At 62.8% G+C, this 22222-nt stretch overlaps 9 protein-coding genes across 9 annotated transcripts; 5 read left to right on the forward strand and 4 right to left on the reverse strand.

Moving 5' to 3' along the window:
* Positions 1-111: 111 nt before the first annotated feature.
* On the reverse strand, positions 112-1649 carry RHTO_00791 (phosphatidylinositol glycan, class K; the record flags this gene model as incomplete). Its single annotated transcript, XM_016414475.1, has 8 exons — positions 112-459; positions 519-629; positions 685-802; positions 857-1031; positions 1086-1291; positions 1345-1367; positions 1436-1459; positions 1524-1649. 8 exons carry the CDS (start codon positions 1647-1649, stop codon positions 112-114), a joined length of 1131 nt encoding a protein of 376 aa, XP_016273631.1.
* Positions 1650-1959: 310 nt separating this feature from the next.
* Positions 1960-4419, forward strand: RHTO_00792 (zinc finger, CCCH-type protein, cps3; the record flags this gene model as incomplete). The annotated part of the gene is made up of 3 exons (XM_016414476.1): positions 1960-2089; positions 2171-2209; positions 2339-4419. The coding sequence occupies 3 exons, from the start codon at positions 1960-1962 to the stop codon at positions 4417-4419; spliced, it is 2250 nt and encodes a 749-aa protein (XP_016273632.1).
* A 333-nt stretch (positions 4420-4752) lies between these two features.
* On the forward strand, positions 4753-9505 carry RHTO_00793 (Prefoldin and Pericentrin/AKAP-450 centrosomal targeting domain protein; the record flags this gene model as incomplete). Its single annotated transcript, XM_016414477.1, has 7 exons — position 4753; positions 4807-5567; positions 5620-7863; positions 7920-8293; positions 8350-8994; positions 9058-9240; positions 9298-9505. Coding segments are annotated over 7 exons (4416 nt in total).
* A 246-nt stretch (positions 9506-9751) lies between these two features.
* On the reverse strand, positions 9752-12466 carry RHTO_00794 (proline-tRNA ligase; the record flags this gene model as incomplete). The annotated part of the gene is made up of 9 exons (XM_016414478.1): positions 9752-9911; positions 9978-10285; positions 10343-10953; positions 11009-11087; positions 11149-11224; positions 11288-11404; positions 11467-11485; positions 11549-12025; positions 12178-12466. The coding sequence occupies 9 exons, from the start codon at positions 12464-12466 to the stop codon at positions 9752-9754; spliced, it is 2136 nt and encodes a 711-aa protein (XP_016273634.1).
* A 575-nt stretch (positions 12467-13041) lies between these two features.
* RHTO_00795 (sterol metabolism-related protein) lies at positions 13042-14111 on the forward strand (the record flags this gene model as incomplete). Its single annotated transcript, XM_016414479.1, has 5 exons — positions 13042-13257; positions 13364-13562; positions 13650-13720; positions 13825-13861; positions 13984-14111. The coding sequence occupies 5 exons, from the start codon at positions 13042-13044 to the stop codon at positions 14109-14111; spliced, it is 651 nt and encodes a 216-aa protein (XP_016273635.1).
* A 226-nt stretch (positions 14112-14337) lies between these two features.
* RHTO_00796 (uncharacterized protein) lies at positions 14338-15430 on the reverse strand (the record flags this gene model as incomplete). Its single annotated transcript, XM_016414480.1, has 4 exons — positions 14338-14402; positions 14457-14554; positions 14616-14904; positions 14959-15430. The coding sequence occupies 4 exons, from the start codon at positions 15428-15430 to the stop codon at positions 14338-14340; spliced, it is 924 nt and encodes a 307-aa protein (XP_016273636.1).
* A 276-nt stretch (positions 15431-15706) lies between these two features.
* Positions 15707-17282, forward strand: RHTO_00797 (uncharacterized protein; the record flags this gene model as incomplete). The annotated part of the gene is made up of 6 exons (XM_016414481.1): positions 15707-16260; positions 16328-16402; positions 16468-16683; positions 16743-16875; positions 16933-17009; positions 17066-17282. The coding sequence occupies 6 exons, from the start codon at positions 15707-15709 to the stop codon at positions 17280-17282; spliced, it is 1272 nt and encodes a 423-aa protein (XP_016273637.1).
* A 450-nt stretch (positions 17283-17732) lies between these two features.
* On the forward strand, positions 17733-19162 carry RHTO_00798 (Spt20 family protein; the record flags this gene model as incomplete). Its single annotated transcript, XM_016414482.1, has 4 exons — positions 17733-17973; positions 18034-18311; positions 18366-18595; positions 18661-19162. 4 exons carry the CDS (start codon positions 17733-17735, stop codon positions 19160-19162), a joined length of 1251 nt encoding a protein of 416 aa, XP_016273638.1.
* A 103-nt stretch (positions 19163-19265) lies between these two features.
* Positions 19266-22110, reverse strand: RHTO_00799 (methylitaconate delta-isomerase; the record flags this gene model as incomplete). Its single annotated transcript, XM_016414483.1, has 5 exons — positions 19266-20053; positions 20115-20331; positions 20388-20519; positions 20726-21304; positions 21385-22110. 5 exons carry the CDS (start codon positions 22108-22110, stop codon positions 19266-19268), a joined length of 2442 nt encoding a protein of 813 aa, XP_016273639.1.
* Positions 22111-22222: the final 112 nt, after the last annotated feature.

The following is a 22222-nucleotide window of genomic DNA, read 5'->3' on the forward strand; positions in this document are numbered from 1 at the left end:
CTGTCCCAGTCCAAGCGAGGTGTGCGAAGTACGACACTCGCTCACCTTCACCGCCTCGAGCTCATCGAGGTCGGGTTCGCTAAACATGAGGGACCACGTCTATACTACAGTCTATCGCAGTCTACGAGACACAACAAAGCCACCGGCGTGCAGGAGAACGACCGCGCCGACGAGAGCGAGCGGATTCCGCACCTTGTCCTGCTCCGTCCCGCCGACTTCCTCGTCCTCTGCAACTCGTCGCCGTCCTTTCCGGCTCGTTCGCGCTTGAGCCTCCTCCACCATCCCGTACGCATCTGTCACCGCAGCCGCACCCACACCGGGCGCCTCCTCATCGAGCAACTCGACCTCCGAGACTCCGCCAAAGAAGTCGGTGAGGAGCGTCTCGTCGAGCGGGCGGTGGAAGAGGTCCTTCCTGACGCCCGGCGTTGAGTGGATGATCTCGAACGAGAAGGTGTCCACCTGAGAGCGGAGACGGTCAGCTAGAAAGAAGTGTGAGCGGAAGTAGAAGAGAGACGGACGAGGTTCTGCAAAGTCACTTGCGAGGTCTTGTTGATCGTCTCGAGGAAGGTGAGGACGTGATGCGTGTAGCGATCTGTGACGGCAACGCCGATGTCGTTGTCCGCGTGGTGCTGTCTCGCAGACCTAGTCAGTCTCGCAAGCTGAAGTGAGGCATCGCGAACGCACCGAGTACGAGTTTTCGTCTTTCTCGCTCGACCCCATGGCGAGTATGTTGGGAGAGTAGAACTTGCTGTACAGCGTGTTGGCCTGGCACGTATCGACCATAAAGAGGATCTCGTTGTACCTGCACTCTTCCCCCGTCAATCCCATTTCCTCTCCAAGGAAGATCCAGACGCACCGCTTCTTAGCCCACATCCCACCGAACGCGTCGGCGATATCGAAAGCAGAGATCTCTTCGTTGTCCTGGAACTTGAGGAACTCGTCGCCGCCGTGGCCGGTGAGGTAGACGAAGATGTTGGAGCGCGAGTCGGTCATGAGGCGCTTCGAGGCCGGCGTCGAGTCGGGTAGTCGGCCTGCCCATCACCCCGTCAGCTTCGGTGAGGATTGGACGCAAGAAGCAGGCGCACCGGACAACAACCTCAAGAACGTCTCGACATTCACCTCCTCGCCCTTGTAATCCACCTCGATCCGGTCCCCGTACAAGTCCGTCTTTCGATCCGCGTTCGAGTAGACTGTCCCTGCGAACGGGTTGCGAGGGTTACAGGCTGCATCGTCGGCGAGCATGAGGACGATTTGCGAGTCGGGGATGCCGAGGCGCTTGACGGTGCGGTACCTGCGGGTGGAGCTGTCAGCCTTGGTTCACGAGCGGAAGAGGACGCAGCGTACATGGCGAGGGTGTTGGCCATGTGCTGACAGGACGAGAGGAGCAGGGTCAGCTCGAAGAATCGGACTCGAGCAGGAGAGGACGTGAGCGAACCCGGTAGTTGAACCAGAATCGGGACTGCCGGGTGTGCAAGTGTCAGTTCAGAAGGTTCTCGTAGCAACGAACGAGACGACCGGCTCACCGTGCATACGAGAACGGCCCAGTTGTTGGTGAAGTGGGTCGCAGGAGAAGAGAGGGCGCACAAGGGCAGCAATGCGAGCAGGAGCAAGAGCGCGCCCGCCAGGCGCGTTTCCAGCACTCGTGTCATCGATTCCAGCCGCACAATCTCTCCCCGAGTGCGTGTGAGCGAGAGCAGGGTCACGGGGACGGAGCGAGAGAGGAGAGCAAAGGTCTGGCAAGGACTGTTCACGCCGCTGCACTTGCTAGACTGTGCTGCTGTGGCTCATACTGTCGATAGAACGCTACGAACGAGTCCACCAGGCTACACACGCGCTCACTCCCTCCCATCCACCTCCTCGCCTCATCCGGACATCGCCCCACATCCGCACGCCACCTCGCACTCCACGACTTGCGCAGGGCTTGCCGAAGAGCCCACAGTAGCGACACGCACTGCGACGATGCAGGCAGCCGCCGTCCAGCATCCGCCGACGAACCCCTGGTCCTCCCCACCACCCGCACCTCCAAGAACGGCTGCGTCTCGTCAGCCTGGATCGCATGGCGAGGCAGCTTCAAAGAAGGCGAGCAAGGGTGAGTCGGCGCTCAACAAGAAGGATCCGACAGACTCCCGCTGGTTTCAGTGCTGACCTCCCGTTCGTCCCGCGTTCCTAGTCAAGGACCTCTCGCATGTCCCGTGCAAGTTCTTCCGAGGTGCGCCTCCGTTCGTTGCTCCTTCATGATGACAATCCCCTGACTTGCTGTTCAAATCTCGCCAACTCTCGCTCCCGCCTCTTCCCTCGACCCTCCCCACTCGCCATTGATACCGATGATGGCCTACAGCCAACTCCTGTACCGCCGGCAAAGCCTGCCCCTTCTCGCACGACCTCCCAGTACCGGGCACAGGGAAGCCGATCTGCCAATGGTTCGCCAAAGGGACATGCAAGTTCGGACACAAGTGCGCCCTCGCACACGTCTTGCCTGGCCAGCCCATGTCGTTCGACCGCAAGAACAAGCGAGCGGCGCAGCAGGCTCTGCGAGAAGCGCAGGCGGGCGCAGATGGCACGGCGGGGTTGTTAGGTGTCGGGCAGGGGCATGTCATCCCTGGCTCGCTCGGGATGGATGGCGCGTACGGAGCGTATCCGTCTGCGGGCGGCGCATCGAGCTCCGGGACGAGTCAAGGAGACGTCGACGCCATCTTCGGCTCGCCCGACTCGGTCGGACACCGCACGCCCGCCTCGAGTCCCGGTCTCCAGCACCGCACCTTGCCTGGCCAAGTCCCGCACTCGCCTCTCTCCTTCGCCACGATCGCTCAAGGTCCGACGGCGACGTTCATTGCACCCACATCGTCAGGCTTGTCGCACCAGTTCGGCTCGTCAACGTCAAACCCGCGCGCGACAGTCGCAGCACAAGCGATGCTGTCTGAGCAGGCGCGGCGGTTGTCCAGCACGAGCGAATCGCTCTCCCCGCCGCGCTTCCAGCACAACTCGCGCGCACGACTCGGCGTCAACAACGGCGCAGGCGCCGTCGAGCTCGCTTCGTCCCCTCCTCTCGCCGTTCCAGGCGCCAGCAACGCCGCTGCGGGACCGACCTCGATCTTCGGCACCTCGCCCTTCTCTGGCTCGCGAGGACTCTTCATCCCCTCGTCCTACGACAGCAACGAAGATGCGTTCCCGCGGTCGCCGCCGTCCAAGCCACGCGTCATGCCGGACCTGCAGCGTTCGGCGTCCGGTTCAGGGTGGAACGAAGCGGTCGAGGATGACGAGGACGATGGCGAAGACTACGACGAAGGGTTCCTCCCGTCCTCGTTGAACGACCTCCTCACCCCCGAGGAGATGCGGCGGCGGACTCTGCGTGCGTCGGGAGCGATGGGTTCGCATGGCCCCTCGAGCTTGTCAAGCTCGTCGCCCGCCTTCGACCCGTTCATGAACAGCAAGTCTGTTCCAGCCGACCTCTTCCTCGCTTCTGGCAAGCCATCCCTCGCACACGGATCCGGCAGCTCGCCTCACTCGATCGCCATGCCTCAGCCTACGCTCGGCGCAAGGTCCGTCTCGGCGATGCCTGCAGCGACATGGGGCTCGTTGAGCTCGAGCGTCGAAGGTCACAACCCGTCGGCAGTGTCGTTCGAGCCGCCCGCCACCGCATCCCTCCTCTCGCAGAGCAGGACTCGCGAGGCGACCATTGTGCCGACTTCGCCTCTCGTCGCCTCTTCAGCCTCGAACGCTACCGCGACGCCGCCTACCGCTTCGTCCCTGCTCTCGTCCGCCTTGAACGGCTCATTGGGTCTGGCACCTCCCGTCGCAGGCGGCATGTACTCGGCCTCGTTCTCCGACGCAGCCCTCCGCTCCCCTCCGTCTGCCGATCGCGCATCCCTCCTCTCCGCCGCCAACGCCGCCGCGCTGCGGTACCCTCAGACCGGCTTGTCGCCCAGCACAAACGCCTCCCTCGCCGCGCCCGGCTCGTCTCTCCCCGGCGGCCTCGCAGCAGGTTTGAGCAGGCTGCACCTCGTCCCTCCGGCCTACACAGGCGAGACGCCTCCCTCTTCCTCGCCCAGCACGACCTACCTCTCTAGCTCGCCCTCGCACGCGCCCGCACCCGGCTCAGCACTCGCGCGACGCATGTCCGGCACCACAGCGGCGTTCTCTCCCCCACAGCCGAGTAGCTCGCTCGTCTCTTCGCCTTTGCGAGACGAGATCCACCTCCGCATGCCCGGGTTCTCGGTCGTCGCCGGCGGAGGAGGGAGCGAGAACGGCACGCCTGAGCCGCTGAGTGCGGCGACGGAGCGGGCTGTGCCGGTTGTCTTTGGGACCGTCACGGGTCCGCCTGGGTCTATGTTTGCGGGAGGGGAGGGTAGCGTCATTGGAGACGACGAGGACGAGCGACATGAGGAAGGGGACGAGGTCATCCAGTTTGACATGGAGTGACCCGCCGCCGCCTGTCCGCCGTCGACTCTGCACCATCACTCGCCCTTACGTCCACCCGCTAATCACTCCATGCAGTATTCCGTCCGTATCGCTCGTCGTCGTTGCTCGCATCTTGTTTTCCCTGCACACAAAAGAGACCTCTTCTTCGCGTCTTCCTCTCTCCGCTCCTCTGTACACTCCTGCGTAGTATGTGATTGTATCGCCTCGTTCACTGGGCGTCGTTGCGCTGGACGAGGAGAGGTCGCTGTGGGTCACGTGCGGCAAAGTTGCGAGTCGCGTCTCGCTCTCGTCCTTCAACTTCATCGAGTTTACCCTCTCACAGCGAGCAGACACAGTGAGTGCACCTTAAGACGAACACAGACACACGCTAACAACGCACACTCGCAGTGTACCACCCGGAGACGCCCTCGCGCGTCCTCCGCCAGATCCAAGAACTCGGGCAGGCATCGCTCCCCGACCTGCCAGACCTCCCCTCCGAGCTGCCATCCTTCTCAGAGACAGACGCAGAGACCACATTCGCCCACTCGCCTGTCAAGCCGCCCCCTCAGCCGCGGAGTGAGGGGCGCGAGAACAACCCTCGCTCGACTGCCGTCCGTCAACAGCACGACTCGCTCGCCAACTCGTCGCCGTACACGTCTACCCCTGCCCCGACAGCCTCATACCACACGACTCAGTCGACTATCGTCCCGGCCTCGGCGCAGAGCGGGCGAGGGAACGACACGACCGCGACGATTGTTGGTCCGGCGAGGACTGGCTTGGCGAGACGGGCAGGCTCGCCCTCGAACGGAGCGTACGCTCCTCCCGAAGCAGAGACGGATGAGGATGAGCCGACGTTCGGGGCGGACGGGATGGGCGGAGTTGAGCGACGGGAAGTGGACGACTCGCGAGACGAGATGGTCGTCTTGAGCGGGAGCGGCGGCGAGGACGACCTTCCGCAGCCATTAGGGGTCCATGCCTCCGTGCCGATGGGGATGAGTGCGGAGCTCTCGGCGTTGCCGCCCGCGCGGCCAGACGAGCAGGACGAGCAGGACGAGACGGAGGACAGGACGAGTTTCCACAGCGGTCCGGCGAGTGAGGATGAGGGTTTGCCTCGCCCTCATCCGCTTGATCCGCTCGGTGGGATTGATTCGCCGCCAGCGACCGTCCGGGTGAGTCGCTGCCACAACGACTCTGTTCGTTTGCTGACCTTCCCTCTCGCAGAAACCGACTCCCGATGCCGCCAACAACATCCTTCCCGACGCTCTCACCCCTCTTCGACACCGCGACGAAACCGTCGAGTCGAGCGTGGCCTCTCCCGAGATCGGCCGCAAATCCTCTCCCCGTCACTCCCCTCACCACTCGCTCGACCAACTCGATTACGATGCAACCCCCGCTCGTACCTACTCGAAATCCCCTTCGCCCGCACTCGCGCATGCGACGCCCAAGTTCGACTCGCCTATCGCGTCGTTCAACCTGCACGAGCCGTCGACGCCGATGGTCAACCAGTCCGCGGCGCAGCGACGCGCTCAGCACGTCTTGACGACTTTGCGCTCAACTGCGAAGCCTCGTTTCGCTCGCGGAACTCCTCACCCTCTCCGCTCGGTCCGGAAATCTTCGCCTTCGACTGCCGGCCGCAGCGAAGACGGGGAGGAAGAGCGTACCTCTTCATCTTTCGCGTCCGACCGCTCTTCAAACGACTTGACGACCTTCCACAAAGCCAACACGTCGCTTCCGTCTGGCGGTACGGCCGACATCGGTTCAGCAGGCGGTCCAGGCGCGCGCTTCAATGGCGCGAAATTGAACGCCTACTTGCACTCGCTCAACACGCACTTGACCGAGGAGAACCAGAGTCTCGTCAAGACCTTGCAGCGCACGACAAAGGATGTTGAGCGGCTGCAGTCGGAGACGAGGAGGCTCGAGGACACGATTCGCGAGATGAGCGTGGCGGGAGGGATCAGCGTCGATGTCTCGACCTCGCGGGTGCGGAGCAGGACGGAGAGTATTGCTGAAGAGGACGAGGAAGGTGCAGAGCATAGTCGAGTCGAGATGCTCGGCAAAGAACTCGAGGGTCTCGTCCATGGCCAGCGCAAGATTAGGGGCTTGCAGGACCGGCTTGGCGACGAGTTGGGCGAGAAGGACGCCGCAAGTCGGATCCGCGAGCTCGAGGAGGAAGTCGAGCGTGCGAATGCGCTGCTTGACGACAAGGACGACGAGATCCACCGTTTGCGCGACCGCGTTGTCCGGAGCGGCGATAACTCGGACCAGTCGATGCAGGCGTCCGACTTGCAGCGCGAGGTGTTCGACCTCAAGGACCAGCTGGACGACGTCAAGGCCGAGCGGGACGTCCTCCGCGCCGACCTCGACAAGCTGCAGGCCGACTTCGCCAAGGCGGGCGAGGCGAGCTCGAACGACTTCGCGGCCCTCCAACGACGGACGGACGAGCTTCTCGCCGAGCTCGAGGAGAAGGACGTCGAGCTCGACGGCGCGAAGAAGCAGATGGAGGAGCAGGAATCCGAGTTTGCGGACAAGATGGAGGAACTGGAGAAGGAGCTGTGCAGGGTTATGGAGGAGCAGGAGGCGAAGGTCGAGCGTGCGAGAACCGAAGTCGAGGCGAAGTGGGCAGAGGATGAGGAGGTTCGGCTGCAAGAGCGGGAGAAGCTTGAGCGTGTCGAGCGGGAACGGGACGAGCTCGAGCGCAAGCTGCTTGAGGGAGGATCGGATGTCGCGCTCGACATGGAGGACAAGGTGCACGCCCTGCGCGAACAGGTCGCCAGCCTCGAGGAGCAGACGGCGTCGCTCCGGTCCGACATCGCCGCTCGCGACGAAGAGCTCGTCAAGATGCAGGAGGAGCTCGAGGCGGCCGAGCAGCGGGTTGACGAGCTTGAGCACGAGCGCACGAGCGGGCCAGTCGACGGCGACCTCGACGAATTGCGACAGCAGCTGCGACAGCGCGACGAGGAGCTCAAGCAACTCGAGGATGCGCTCGATGACTCGGCGCAACAGCTCGTCGACAACGAGACTGTGCTCGCCGAGAAGGAGGAGGCGCTCGCTACGCTGCGCGCCCAGCTTGCCGACGAGCAGGAAAAGCGCGCCTCTCTCGAGACGAGGCTGTCGCAGCTCAGCGTGCCAAAGGCGAAGTCTCCCCTCGCGAACGAGGTCTTCAACCACGAGCGCGACGAGCAAATTGCTGCGCTTGAGGAAGAGCTCGAAGCCGCTCGAAGGGAGACGGACGATCTGCGCCAACAGCTCCTTGCCGGCGCCAAGGAGGATCAGTCGGCCGTGCTCCGCGACATGGAGATCAAGCAGCTCGAGACGGACAAGGCGAACCTCGAGGACCGCGTCAAGTCGCTTCGCCAGCAGGTCTCGACGCAGTTTTCCCCGAACCGGACGCCCGACAAGTCGTTTCACCTCCGTCCCCTGCCTGCCGTCTTCACGCCCAAGACACCCGGTCAGCTCTTCGGCAACGTATGTTTACGTTTTCCGCTGCTTGAACCTCTCGCTGACATTCGCACGCTTCGCAGATGTCGGCATGGAGCCCGAACAGCACGGCGAACGAAACGATGTCGCCTCTCCTCGCCCAGATCCACGAGCTCGAGGAGGTCATTGACATGCTCAAGTCGCAGCTCAGCGACGCGAACGCCCAGATCGACACCAAGCTCGAGAGGCTTGAAGCTGCCGGCTCGGGCACGATCTCGCTCGCCAGGCAGCTGTCGGACGCGCAGACTCGCATCGCACAGCTCGAGGACGAACTTGAGCGACTGCTCGGCCAAGGCGGATCGCTCGAACGGGTCAGGACACGGCTGTCGAAGGTTCACTGCCCGGAGTGCCAGGCGTCGTTTGACGCAAACAAGAGCGTCCAGCTGCGCATCAGCCGGAGTGGCATCACCTTCTCCGAGTGGGCTCTTTCCTAGCAGCCTCGCTAAGTCGAATGCTGACGACCGCATCCCGCAGGTCGTCCGCTCAGTCCAACACCCAGTCGCTCAAGGCAACGCTCGCCAGCGTTAACGCCAAGCTCGACGAACTCCGCATCGAGAACGAGGTCTTGCGAGGCCAAGTCGGCCACTCGAAGGACCTCGTCGCCGAAAAGGCTGTATGGCAGAAGCGATACGATGCTCTGCAGCGAGACCTCCGACAAGCGCGCGACGAGATTGCAGTCCTGGAGACCGACCTTCGCACCGAGCGCTCGAAGCTGCGCAGCCTCTCGACAGACCAGGCTCACGCCGGCAAGGCCAAGGCTGCGCTCGACGCTACGAAGGCGGACCACGCGGCGACACAGGCGCAGCTCGAGCGACAGATCGCCGAGATCCAGTCTCTCCGCGACGCTCTTCACACCAAGGAGGCCGAACAGCGACTTCTGCAGGACGAGCGGGGCGACATCTTGCGCGGTGTCGCCAACCTCCAGGCGGACCTCAACCGAGTCAGGCAGGACGCCGTCAGCCTCGGCCTCGACCTGGCAGCTGTGCGCAAGGAGCGCGATGAGCTTGGCAGGAAGAAGGAGAACGAGGATGCCGAACTCGTGCGCGCTCGGGAGGAGCTGTCAATCGCCAAGCGCAAACTCGTCGCGCTCGAACAGCAAGTCGCCAAGCACGTCTGCTCGTCAGTCCTCTCAGCCTATCTGCCGTCAAGGACGGCTCAACTGACGCTGCTCGCCTTCCCCAGCTCGACCGACGCGGTTTCGCCGGATGTGGCCGAACTCCAGGCAAAGCACAAGTCGGAAGTCAAGGGTCTGCTCGTCCTCACGCGACAGCTCAAGGTGCGAGTGTCGCGGGAGCTCGCCTTCCGCGCGCAAACCGCCGCTCAGAAGCGTTACCTCGAGAACGTTGTCGCGGAGAAGCAGTCGACGTGAGTGTCCGCGAGCAGATCGTTCTCCTCCTCTCGCTGACTTACACACACACGCAGCATCGACTCGATCTTCACACAGCTCCACCTCCCGTCGCCCGCCACGTCTTCACGCCCGAAGCCTACCCTCCGCAGCGTCGCCCTCGCCGTCGTCTCGCTCTCCCGCATGTCCCGCCTTGCACGGCAGTGGAAGGATTTGTCGGCGCCGAAGAAGCGACTGCGCGACCAGGCATACCCGGAAGCTCGCGGTCGACCCTTCCCCGGATAAGCACTCTCTGGCGATACCCGTATCTAGTTCCGTCTTTCCGCCGTCCTGTCTTATTCGTCAGTTCATTGTGGCTGGCCAGATCAGCCGACACCTCTTCTAGTTCGGAGTGCTGTAACGTTCGCATCCTTGTCTCGCTGCCGAACGGCTCGTCAAGCGCAGCTCAACAAGGACGAGAGAGACTTGAACGAATGGTGCATAGCAAACGACCCGGGAAAACCCTTCGACAGCTCTACACGCGCCGCGCGCCTAGTAACTCCGGCCGAACAGGGTCCACCTCTTCGCCTTTTCGCCACAGTTCGGGCACAACTTGCCCTCGACGCTGCCGAACCTTGCCTGGTCGTGGGGAATGCACAGCGACTTGGCGCCTGCGGAGGGAGCGCGCTCGTCCTCGGCACCCGTAACGGACCTGCGAGAGAGATGCGACGGGTCAGCTACAAGGCGAGAGGAAGGCAGGCGACGGCGCGAAACGCACTCCTTGGCACTGCGGTCCTTGATCTCGTCCTCGCACTTCTCGGCCTCGCACCAGGGGATGACGACGATGTTGTTGCCGTTGAGCGCAGGCACAAGCTTCTCCCACTCCTCAACCTTGACGATCGACTTGTCGAAGGTCTCGCGAGCGCGGTTGAGCATGTCGTGGTGGATCTGGTCGAGGAGGGCTGGGACGGAAGACGAGAGGTCGGCGATGGGGAGAGCGCCCTTGACACCGTTGTCGCGGCGGACCGACATGACCGACTGCTTCTCGAGGTCCTTCGGGCCGATCTCGAGGCGGATGGGGACACCCTGCGACAAGAGAGCCATCAGCACGCATTAGCGCGGAGCAGGAAGGCGCTGACGCACCTTGAGCTCCCAGTCGTTGTACTTGAAGCCGGGGGTGTAACCGTCGCGCAAGTCGGCCTTGGCCTTCAAGCCCTGCTTGACGAGCTCCTTGGCGATGCGGTCCGCCTCGTCTTCGATCTTCTTGCGCATGTCCTCGGTCGTCTTGGCGGTGATGCCGACGGGGATGATGACGACCTGAAGCTGAGCAACGCGCGGCGGGAGGACAAGACCCTTGTCGTCGCCATGGACCATGACCATAACGCCGAGCGAGCGAGTCGAGAGACCCCACGAGTTCTGCCAGACGTGGAGCTTGTCGCCGCCCGGGTTGGCCGGGTCCTCGACCGTGATGTTGAACATCTTGGAGAAGTTCTGGCCGAGACAGTGCGACGTGCCGCCCTGAATACCGCGGCCGGTGGTGGGGATGAAGCCCTCGACGGTGGTCGTGTAGAGACCGCCGGCGAACTTCTCCTTCTCCGACTTGACACCGGGGATGACGGGGACGGCAAGGAGCTCCTCGTACACCCGGCGGTACAGGTCGAGGATCTGGAGAACCTCCTCGTCCGCCTCAGCCTTGGTCTGGAACGCCGTGTGGCCCTCCTGCCACAGGAACTCGCGGGTGCGGAGGAAGGGCTCTGCGAGAGAACGAGGTAAGCGGTATGCGGTATGCGATCGAGCCGCCGTACGCACGAGGGTTCTTGAACTCCCAGCGAACGACCGAGTTCCACTGATTGAGCTTCAAGGGAAGGTCACGGTGCGAGCGGATCCACTGCAGGTTTGCGCTGCGTCAGCCATCGCGCGCCCCGTCGCGTCCGTGAAGTCGAACGCACCTTGCCGTAGTACGGGTACATGACAGTCTCGGAAGTCGGGCGGATGGCAATGGGAACCTCGAGCTCCGACTTGCCGCTGCAGTGCCCGGAATCGGTCAGCAACGAGAATCTATCGCAGAAATGAGCGGGAGACACTCACGCGCGCGTGACCCAGGCGACCTCGGGAGCGAAGCCCTCGATGTGGTCCTTTTCCCGCTCGAGAACGGTCGACGAGACGAACATGGGGAAGTAGGCGTTGCTGACGCCGAGCGCCTTGCTGTGAGGCGAAGAAGCGTCAGTGCGGCGTACAAGGGCGGATGAGCCGGCTGAAGAGCGCACATGTGGCGGTCGAACCAGGCTGCGTGTGGGAAGTTTGGTTAGGCAGCTCGCCAAGAAGCGCCTCTTGAGCAACGGGACGCACTCTGGATCTCCTGCCAGATGCCGTACGACCAGGGCTTGAGGATGTAGCATCCCGAGATGTCGTAGTAGTCGAGCATCTCTCCCTTGATGAGGACCTGCTGGTACCAATCGCCGAAGACGCTCTGCTCCTTCTTGACAGTCAAGCCGAGCTGAACGCCTGCCTGACCCTCAAGGTCGGCCTGCGCGACACGGCCTGCCGCAGCAGAGGTCGACGCGGTAGAGGCGGGAGCGCCGGCAGCCTTTTGCGCGGCGGGCTTGGGCGGCTCGACGCCCTTGAGGAAGAACTCGGCCTCCTTCAAGGCGACGCCCTCCTGCTTGAGCTGAAGAAGAGCCTTGTGCCACTCCTCGTTCGAGAGCGAGAGAGTCTGCGAGGGGTCGGAGGGGGAGGGGATCGAAACGGTGGAGGCGGAGGAGAGCGAGGTCGAGGTGATGAGGAGGGTCGAGGGAGCGAGCGAGGGCGGGATAGAGAGGGGAGAGGCTGTCGAGCAAGAAAAGCGTCAGCGAACCAATTCGCGGAATGAGAAAGCTTCCGCCGTCGATAACCAGGTAAGGCGTCGAGACAGCCTCTTTCGCCGACGCCTACCCTGATGACATCTGCAGCCTCTGACGAGTTGAACAGACGCGACTCACCCTGGTCACGGGTCCTGCCAAGGAGCTTCTCGAGGTCTGCGCCGCTGACCGCGCGCATGTCCTTCAAGCCAACACTCGCGGCGAGCGCCTTTGCCGGTCCAAGGTTCTTCTCCTCCTCGACGGCCGCCACGACAAGCTTGAGGTCCTGCTCGGCGTTGTCAGGGTGCTTTGAGCCCGACTTGGGGGTGAAGAAGTAGCTGAGGAGCTGGGTGCCGGCCGAGCCCGCTGCGGCGGGGCTGGCTGCAATGCCGAGTTGCTCGATGCGCTGAGTGAGCTGCTGAACGTCCATCGCGACTTCTGGGAGCTGTGTGAACCGGGACTTTTTGAGCGACGGCGGGGACGAGTGAAGGAGGGCGGCGGCGAAAACTGAGGGCGCGCGGCGGTGTGCGAGGTGTGCGAGAGCGGCGCGATACGCCAAGCGAGTGAGCAGCGTCGTCGTGCACGGGCAAACAGCGGGAAGAGCGCGCGTTGCGGGAGTCGAAGAGCCAAAGCGATGAGGAGGAGGAACTTGACTCCCGCCTCGAACACCGCTTGCACTGGCTGCGACAGGCGCTCTGCTATTTCAATCTGCTGGACAGGCCACCCGCCATAGCCCAGCGAAAGTCCCGTCCATCGACGTCGCGCCATTGCTCCTCCTCCTCGAGCCACTCTCACGCCCTTTCCTCGCCCGACAATCGCCTCGAACGGGCCGAAGACAAGCTGAGCACTTTGACGACTCGCGATTGAGCCGGCGGCAAGCCCCTAGCCCACTTCTCGCTCGTCTCCCTCGTCCCCTCGTCGCCCCACTCGACAAGTTCTGCTCGTCGACCTCGCTTTCTTTCCCGCTCCATCGCCTTGTAAAGAGCTCAACGGACCCTCACGACCATGCCTACGGAACGGGAACCCCGTCCACGCTCTCCCGCCTCTTCCTCCTCCTCGAAACGACCCCGACCATCCTCCTCCCGCTCGTCGTCCACAACCGTCCTTCCGACTCTTCTCAACTGGCTCATGATTGCGCTCGTCACGAACCTGGCGCTGTCGAGGGCAGTGACGCAGAGTTGGACGTGGGGATACGAGGGCAAGTGGGCGAACCCAAGAAAAGTGCGTCTGCGTGGAGAGGCTGTCGGGTCTGACGATCTTGCTTCCGTTCACCTGACGGGTCTTTATGTGCTCCCAGTGCCGTGACGCTGACCGACTCCTCCCGCAGATCCGCGACCTCGTCTTCCCCTCTCCTCCGCTCACCCTCTCCGAATCGCAACTCGCCCTCCACGACGGCTCAAATCCCTCTCGATACCCACTCTACATCGCAATAGACGGCGACGTGTACGACGTCTCTGACGGCGGAATGAGGAACTACGGACCGGGCGGAGCGTATAGCGCGTTTGCGGGACGAGATGCGGCGAGAGGTGCGTTCCAGGCGGGATCCTCGTCGATATCTGCTCTCACGATCGGTCGACACTGATACTTGCCTGGCGAGGACTTCGCGTGCACAGCCTTTGTCACCGGCTGCTTCAAGACGCACCTCACGCACGACCTGCGAGGCCTGTCGGAAGGCGATCTCGAGGTCAGTTGGGGAATCGCCCTCCTGCTCATGTGCAGCATCTCGCTGCGCCGTGCTGTGTGAACAAGCCCAACCCTCCAATGTGCTGACCTTTCGCTCGTTCGCAGATCGTCGAGAACTGGAAGTCCTTCTACGCCAAGCACGGTGCGTCCCCTCGTCACTTAGCACAACTTGCGGAAACCTGACGATGCTCTTGCCCTCGCTTTGCTCTCTCGCACCATCTCCCTCCCCCGCCCTTCCGCCCCCGCACCGTTTCGCTTTCGCAGCCAAGTACCGCTACGTTGGCCGCGTCGTTCACCCACCCATCGAACCGTCTACGCCCATACCTGAGCTGTGTGACGGAGGGAAGGCGCAGCCTGGAGCTGCAGCCGGGGCCGCGAGCGGGAGAGGGTGAACGTAGGACAAGCGGCGAGCGGAGCTGTAGCTATGGCTCCTTGCTGGGAGCGTGGTGCGCAGGATCTTGTCACGCAGCATCACAGAAGTCTTGGGTGTTGCGAACGTGAGCCGCATGGCAGATGATTGATTGCGAGGGTACGAGTAGCAGGCAGGTTGCGGGTGCAAGAAAAGCACAACAAGGAGACTATCGATGTACAGAACTGGAAACAAGTGAAGGGATGCTTTTATGGCGCCTTTTTGGTCGGGTGGCGGCGACTGCGATAGTGCTTGGGGGTGAGCGAGGCGAGGTCTGGGAGAACCGGTCAGTGCCTTGCATCAAACAGCAGAACAAGGGGGTGCTCACAGTGAGTGTAGGCGTTGCTGGCAGTGTGATCAAAGTCCTTGATCTGGATGGCGGACGGGCAGATGTCGGCCAAGTCTTGCTTGACGAGGTGAAGGATGCTGTCGACGGGGACGTGCGGGTGTGCAAGCAGAGCTCGCTCATCCTTGAGCTCCTGCGGACGGTGCGGAGACGATCTTTGCTGCTTTGAGGATTCCGGCGATGTTGTCCTCCCGCGAGAAGGCCTCCCACTTGCCGAAGCGCTCCTCGCTCAGTTCCGGGCGGACGACGTTCAGGCGCGACTGGTGGAAACCCTGCCAAATCGGCCTGAGCCGGATCGGGTTGAGCAGGACGTTTGTAAGAGACGTCTCCGCGACGAGGTAATCGAGCTCTGACTCGTAGTCGGCCGGCGCCCTGCATTTGAGGATAATGTTCCGTTCGGCGGCGAGGTTGAGCACAGTCGTCCGCAACACTGCGCAGCAAGACTGGTTAGTCCAGGTAAGGGCAGGACATTCTGTGGACTCACTAGCTCCCTTGTCCCGCTTGAGCTGGTTGATAGTCATGACTTCGCGCTCGTGGTCGCGCTCGTCGAGCGCCTTGTCAAGCCGGTCCACCAGCCTGCTCAGGAGCGAGCGAGGGGCGATTTCGGTATCGGTCGGCTTGGTGACGATACAGAAATCGACGTCGGCGGCCTTCTCCACGCGGAGGATCTGCTGGGGGTCGAACGGGAGGGGGTCTGAGGGCAGGAGGCCGGCCGAGGTGAGGATTTCGATGGCTGCGGGCGTGGGATCGGGCGAGTTCAGAGCCGCGTGCAGGCGCGATGCCTGCGCCGGGGCGAGATCGACCGTGTGAGGGAGTGTCTGCCCTTTGAGCTGATAGAGGACTGGCCGGTAGAGGGGCATGCGGGAGAAGAACGAGCGGGTCGGCTGGGGAGACTTGTGGTGCGAGAGGGAGGCGAGGTACAGCGTATGAGGGTCACGACGGATGCGGAGCAGCATCTTTCGGTGTTCAAGCGAGAGCGAGTGAACGGCAGGAGGAAGAGCGAGCGAGTCGAGGGTTGTCCGGTTACCGCATTCCCTCGTCGCCTCGCTGAGTTCTCTGCTGTCCGGATACGGTTCCTGAAGCCTCGCCGAAGGCCCGGACGCCGCCCTACGCCCCTGCGAGCAGCCCTCGCCTCACCCCGATCCCCCTCACCGCCCCGAGAATCGTTTGGCGACCTCGTCGCGCCCGAATACCGCTCGGCGGGACTCGATTCTCCACTCAGCTCTCGCAAAATGCCTTCTCCATGCACACGACCCCGTCGATCGCGTCGAAAGCCGTCTCTCCCTGCGCCTGCGACCCTCATCGCGGTTTCCAGTTTCCTCCTCGCACGAACCTCTCTCGCCCTCTCCGACTCGCAAACGCCCGCGCCGACATCGCCTGCCTTACCAGAGGGTCTACTAGGTCTCGAAGCGGTCGGATCGGAGTTGGCGGCGGTCGAGGATGGCCGAGGGTTAAATGCGAGACGAGGTCTGGAAGAGCGAGCTGGCGATGGGAGGGCGGCAGTACTGGCAGAGAGCAGCGTAACGAGTCCGACAACACCACCACCAGCAGCAGCGACAACGGGATCGACTCCGCGCGCGCCAGTGACGACTACCTCGCTCGCTCAATCTATCATTACGAGCATAACGTCGTCTACCGATGGGGCAGGGGCGGGTAGCAGCACGTCATTAGCAGTGGTAGCGAGCAGCAGCGGTGCCGGAGCGTCAGCGGCCACGACAACTTCGACCGGCGTGATCTCAACCAGCACGGCGGTTCCGGCGGGCTACGACTTGCCAGAAGCGTTCGAGTACGTCGAGTCTCGCTGCACTGATCTCAAACGACTCGCTTCTGACGCTCTTCTTTACCGCCTGCAGTTCGACCCTCGGCAACAACTTCACCTCGACGGCATGTCCCTCGTTCTTCGCAACTTTTCTCGCAAACCCTACTTTGTGCGTTGCCTCTCCTTCGGCGCCTATGCTCCTATTCAGCGGGACACTGACGCTCACTCCGACAGCAAATCCTGCGCGCCCTTCTCCCTCCTCCTTACCACCTCCACTGGCTTCTTTCAAGCCGAGCGCGCTCCTTACGGCCTTCTCCCTTACGTCCTGAACGCTTCCTGCACCGCCTCGCAAGACGAGTGCACCGGCTTGATGGACTCGCTCGCCGCCAAGTTCCAGCTGCAGAACACCTGCGGACCGGATCTTGCGAAGGGCAATCCGCTCGCAATTGAGTGAGTCATCTCTTCTCGACGTCACTTTGCGGGCTCGGCTGACGATTTGTTGCGTGCAGAGCCCTGAACGGCTTCCGAAGCTATCGTCTGATGCGAGAAGCCGGCTGCCAGACGAGCAACACGACCGGGCGATACTGCTTCGCCGAGGCTTCCGCCAAGACGAATCCATCTGACCTGTACTACTACTACCTGGTACGTGCAGCCGTGCTCACTGCAAAGTTTCCGCATTTGACCGGTCCTTGCGCGCAGCCTGAAGGAACGAGTCTCCCTTCCGGCGCAACACCTGATTGCGACACCTGTACCCAAAATCTCCTCGCCATATACGCGTGCGCTTCACTCTCCTGGGACTCGTCATCTCGTGCTCACGTCCTCGGAGAGGCAGCCGATACGCAACGAATACCACCCTCGCCATCTCCAAAACTTACGCGTCAGGTCGTGCCGCTGCTGCTCTCGCCTGCGGTCCTAACTTTGCGCCCCTCGTCGCGACAAGCACGGCAGGCCAAAAGTCGGCGTCGAGCGTGACGATCGTCTTCGACGGGCGCCAAACGTTACTCGCCGCTGGACTCGGCATTCTAGGCGCACTCTTAGTGGCCACCTAGACTCGTGCCGGCATACACATCCTTGCCATACCCTTAGGTCACCCTGTTTCTTGTATTCGGTCGCATAGCAACAGTCGTTCCGTTCTTCTCCCACTCGTTCGTTCTCAACTATCTTATCCGGTATTCTTTGGCGATGCCGTGGACTGCAACCGGTCTCATTGCCTCAACTCACTGGCTGCAGGCTGTGGCAACTCGCAAGAGACTGCGACGACCCAGAATGACATCCCAGACGGGGGTCGTCCTCCTGCCAACACCCGCCCTTGCTTGGTCTCGCACCGCGGGCTACGTGCACTTGCTTGCTCGCTGCTAGAGGGTTCTCTTCACCGCCAGAGCCCTCTCCCTCCGCCTCTCATCGCCTTCGCCTCCGCGCAGCGCCTCATCAGTCGGCTTGACTTCAGCCTCGTTCCCCGTCCCGCCAACGCCTCGAGAAGCAGCACGAGCCGCCGCAGGATGTCTTCAGGAGCGACATACAACGTCACGCGCTTCACGCGCCAAGTCCTGAAGCGACACCGTCGAGCACCTCCCTCTCTCGTGATCCACCTCTACCCGACGCACTTCCGCTTCGAGCACCAGCATGGCAACTTTGCGTACGACTCGCCTATGAAGTGCTTCCTCGAGGCCGTGCGGGAACAGAAGCTGCCGACGGACTTGCTCGAGGTGTTGGACGAGTCGGGCGTGGTCTACTACGATGGTGCGTTCCTAGCCGCAATCGCATACGAAAGATCTCCTACTGACCTACGAACTCACACAGGCTGCCTCATCGTCGAGGTGCACGACCACCGCGACTCGGCACCCGCCTCAGGCGCTTCTCGAGCCAGCCTCTCCCTCTCCCTCAGCCAGGCTCGCGAGACGCCCGCCATGAGCCGAGCAGAGGTATACCGCATCGTCCTCGCGCCGAATCCTGCGACGTTGTGGACCGAGTTGGGCATCATGAGCCGGCGGATGGAGCAGGAGGCAGCGGCGGAGGGGAGGGAGGACACGGTTGGCTGGACGGAGGAGGAGGCGCTTGAGGCCGAGTCGGTCATCCTGGTGCGTCGAATACCTTCTACGTAACGTGCTGTCGCTGACCCTAGCCTGCTGCAGAATCGGACGATGCCTCCGCTTTGCCTCTCGCCCTCCATGCAGACGAACCGAGTCGCCAACTCCATGCTCCGCGCCACGACGTTGCGACCGCCCAAGCGGAAACGTTTTTGTAGCTCTGGGGATTGCGAGGACGACGAAGACGGCGAGGAGGGACAGAAGAAGGAGCGGGAAGAACACGAGAAGCTGATGAAGGTCGGGGACGAGGGGGTGCCGAGAACGAAGGGTCCTGCGTGCGTTCACAGGCGTTTCCTCGTGTCCGTCCGTCTGCTCAGCTAATCTTACGTGCTCATCGCAGCTTCTCGCGCCTTGCTTTCATCCAGGCGTACCGAGAACGGCAGAACAACCCGACTCTCGCCGCTCAGCCGGGCTCGAGCGCAACGTCGATTCGCTTGGGAGGCGCTTCCGCCGCAGCCGCTCCCGCCCAAGCTGGGCCCGTGCCGACCCCGCGCGGACAGTCGCGAGCCGTCTCGCCGGCCGCTTCGACCGCCTCGGGGCGACCGCAGAAGAAGAAGGCAGGCGACGGTATGAGCGACTCGGGCTCTGCGATCGGCGGTGCGGTCAACACGGCCGCGCAACAGAAGAAGGCGGCGCAGCTGGCGGGCCAGGTCCAGGACCCGGCCGAGCGCGAGCGGGCTATCCTCGAGAAGAAGCGGATCCAGCAGCAACAGAAGCGGGCGCAGGCGGCGCGGCGGAAAGAGAGGAAGAAGCAGGAGCAGGAGCAGGCGAGGTTGGCCGGCGACTTGCAGGTGGGGACGCCCGGCAGCAGTGCGGCGGGGACGCCAACGGCGTGGCAGTAAGCTGAGGCTGTACATCTTCTTCGAGTCATGCATGTTGTCGTTACCAGCTTCCTCGGCATCGCGGTTGACGAACTATGCTGCTCGCTTCGCGCTCGGCTACGCCTCATCGCCCAATCTCGTCCTCACCGTTGAGCCTCGCCGAGCCCTCACGACGCTCTGTCTCTTCCCGCTCCCGCTCAGCCTCCTCCGCAGCCGGATCGTCCGCGCCTTCCTGCTCTTCCTCTACTTCCTCCTCCTCGTAGAGGACCATCTCGAACTCAACACCTCGCTCTGGCGCCGTCACGCGTACCCTCGATGTCTGCCCGTCCTGCTCCACCGTAGTTACCGCGTCGCCTGCATTGCCCGTGACGCCCGGATGCGCCGTCTCGTCGCCCAAGAGTCGCCCGAGTGCCGTTGTACCGCGTCGTTCCGTCGCTACGTGGAATCGAGAACTCTGCATGAGAGTCTCAACTCGGTTGGCGTTCGCCGCCTCTCCCGCACGCAAAGCTTGGTAGTTGGATCCGCTTCGGTGTGCGGCAATCGGGGCGGACGACGTCGAAGGCTGACGGGGAGGACGCAACCTTCCCTGTTCGAAAGCTTGAAGGTTTTGGGGTGAGAGGCGAGCAGAGTTGGAAATGCGAGATCGGGCAGGCGGATCGGTATTGTCAGCTGGCGAGGGAGGATGGGGATGGCGGCGAGGTAGGGGCGAGCGAGCGGAAGTTTCCGTAGAGTCGATACCTCCTCGTCGTAGAAGCTCGGCCAGTGACGCTGTTGGTTCGGCGTCTAGCGGGCTTTGGAGTAGTGGGCGAGTCTCATCGACGACGCAGAGGTCCTGGAAGTTTGTCCGTCGAAGGCAGAGGACCTCGTCGCCCTTTCGCGCCTCGAGCACCAGGTCGTCGCCTTCGAGTCGCTCTGAGAATGATAGTGTCAGTCAAGCGGTTGGCCGAAAAAGAGAGGGCGACAGGGGACGCACCCAGGTAAGCGGTCGCATTCCTCAACAACTCGACGGAAAACGTCCTCAGGAAACGTTTCGCCGGTGCAGACAGCTCCCTCGCATATGCCGTGACCCTCGTAGCGATGCCCTCGTCCGAGTTGGGGTCCAAAAATCGCTCATCAATCAACTCGTCCTCCTCGTCCGAGACGAAGTCCGTGTCGTCGTCTTCAGGCTCGTCTGAGAGGTCGCAGACGTCCTGTGAGCAACACTCGTCAGCATCAACTCACGCTTGACCTGCTTGAGGGGGCTCACCTCGCGCAGAAGGTCTTTTCCGCCGCTCAAAGTGCGGGGTCGGCTGGAAGAACGAGACGTGGAAGCCGAGGCAGCGGCAGCGATAGCCTGTTGTGCGAGCAGTGCAGATGTCAAGACGGGCGGCGACATGATCTGTGTGATGCCAGAGCGAGCGAAGGGTTCGAGAACAACAAGGGAGAGAGGAGCACAAGTAGAAGCAAGGTTCGCTGTGGATGATGCTAGCGTGCCAAAAGGGACGACGAGTCGTGCGTGAGATGCTTGCAAGAAGCAACGCTAACTGGAGCGAAACGACCGTTCCATCCCGACTACTCAACGAATACTCTCTCTGGGATCAGCACCTCGCCGCGCATGATTTCCCGTGCCGTCCTGATCATGACAACACTCTCAGGCCTGCCGTCCACGAAGCGGACCGAAGACTCGGCGACGCCCGCCGCATGTCCCGCCCGAACGGTCACCACCTCGTCTCCTCCCTTCTCCGCAGCTCGACTGGCGCCGCCCGTCCGTCGCGATGAGATCAACTCGTGAATGACCGTTCCCGGCGTTCCTGCACCGACGTTGAGCGCGCCGAGCGTTGTCCCGGGAATAGTGGCGTGCCAGTCGCCTGAACTAATGGCCCGAACATGGACGTCCGCGTCTTCCAGCGCGACCTGCGTGCCGGACGTCGTAGAGTACCCTTTTCTTGGTACTGGTCCAATGAGGGTAATCTTGGGCGAGGCGAGCGAGAGAGGGATGGCGTATTGGCGGGCGGCGGAGGTGCGTATGTGCTCGAGAGCTGAGGAAAGTGACGGGATGGAGCTTAGCGCCGACGGCGCAAGCTCGAGAAGATCTTCGGGTAGCGAAAGAGAGGAGAGCGTAACGAGGGATGAGATCGGGAGGAAGACGTTGGGAAGGCCGGAAGTGAGAACTGAGACGGTGACCTGCGAGAGACGATGCTCTGCGGTCAGTTACAGTCTTGCTCGTCGGGTCGCACTCAGGAACGAAGCAGACCTGCACTCACCTCGCTGCCGTCCTCAAGCTTGACCACATCCTGTGCATTCCTCCTCACCAAGCCCGCTGCACCGCCTTCACTCGCCTCCAGCGGCATCTCCACCTCGATTCCCGCCTCATCTCGACCTGGAACACCGGCAATCTCGACACCTTGACCTGCTTCGGGCTCCCACGGCAGCAGAGTGAGCGGGTCGATTGGCACTCGTGCCCGCATGAGGACGCCATTCGAGGCCGATAGGATTGAGAGCGGAAAGAGGAGCGGCTGGCCGTCTGTTGGTCGTGGGAGGGAGCGAGAGCGGTCGAAGAGGGTCGAGTAGGGTATCAAGGGAGTTGCAACCGAGGCGAGGGCGGCCGCCGTGAACATGTTGCCGCACGAAGCGGACCAGTCGAGCACTGGTTCCTTGACCCCAACCTGCGCGAATCGGTACACGATGTCCCAGGTCCGCCCGTTCCGTTCGCCGTCGTCTGCCCAGCTGACGCCCGGCAATGCCCCGTGTATCGCCTGCTCTGCCCTCCCCTCGCCCGGCACGCTGACGATGGCCGCCTTGCTCAGCGAGCTCACTCCTCCGCCCAAGCCGCCGATTTGCCGTCCCGCTGGATCCGGCGAGCCCAGGGCCGTGAGGATGATGCGTTCGCGGACGGCGGGTGGGAACGGCGCGAGGTGTTCTGCGCGGAAGAGCAGGCCACGAGAGGTCCCGCCGCGCCAGAACGAGGCCGATATGCCTCTGGCTGGCATCGTAGCGAGTGCAGCAAGTCGAGGCGATGAAGCGGTGGTTGAGCGAGGTGAGCGGGCGAGGGGAGAGCGTGGGAGCGGCGGGGGAAGCGAAAGAGCGTTCTTGCGGGTCCTG

This window comes from Rhodotorula toruloides, assembly GCF_000320785.1.
Source record: "Rhodotorula toruloides NP11 unplaced genomic scaffold Scaffold10, whole genome shotgun sequence".
NCBI lineage: Eukaryota > Fungi > Basidiomycota > Microbotryomycetes > Sporidiobolales > Sporidiobolaceae > Rhodotorula > Rhodotorula toruloides.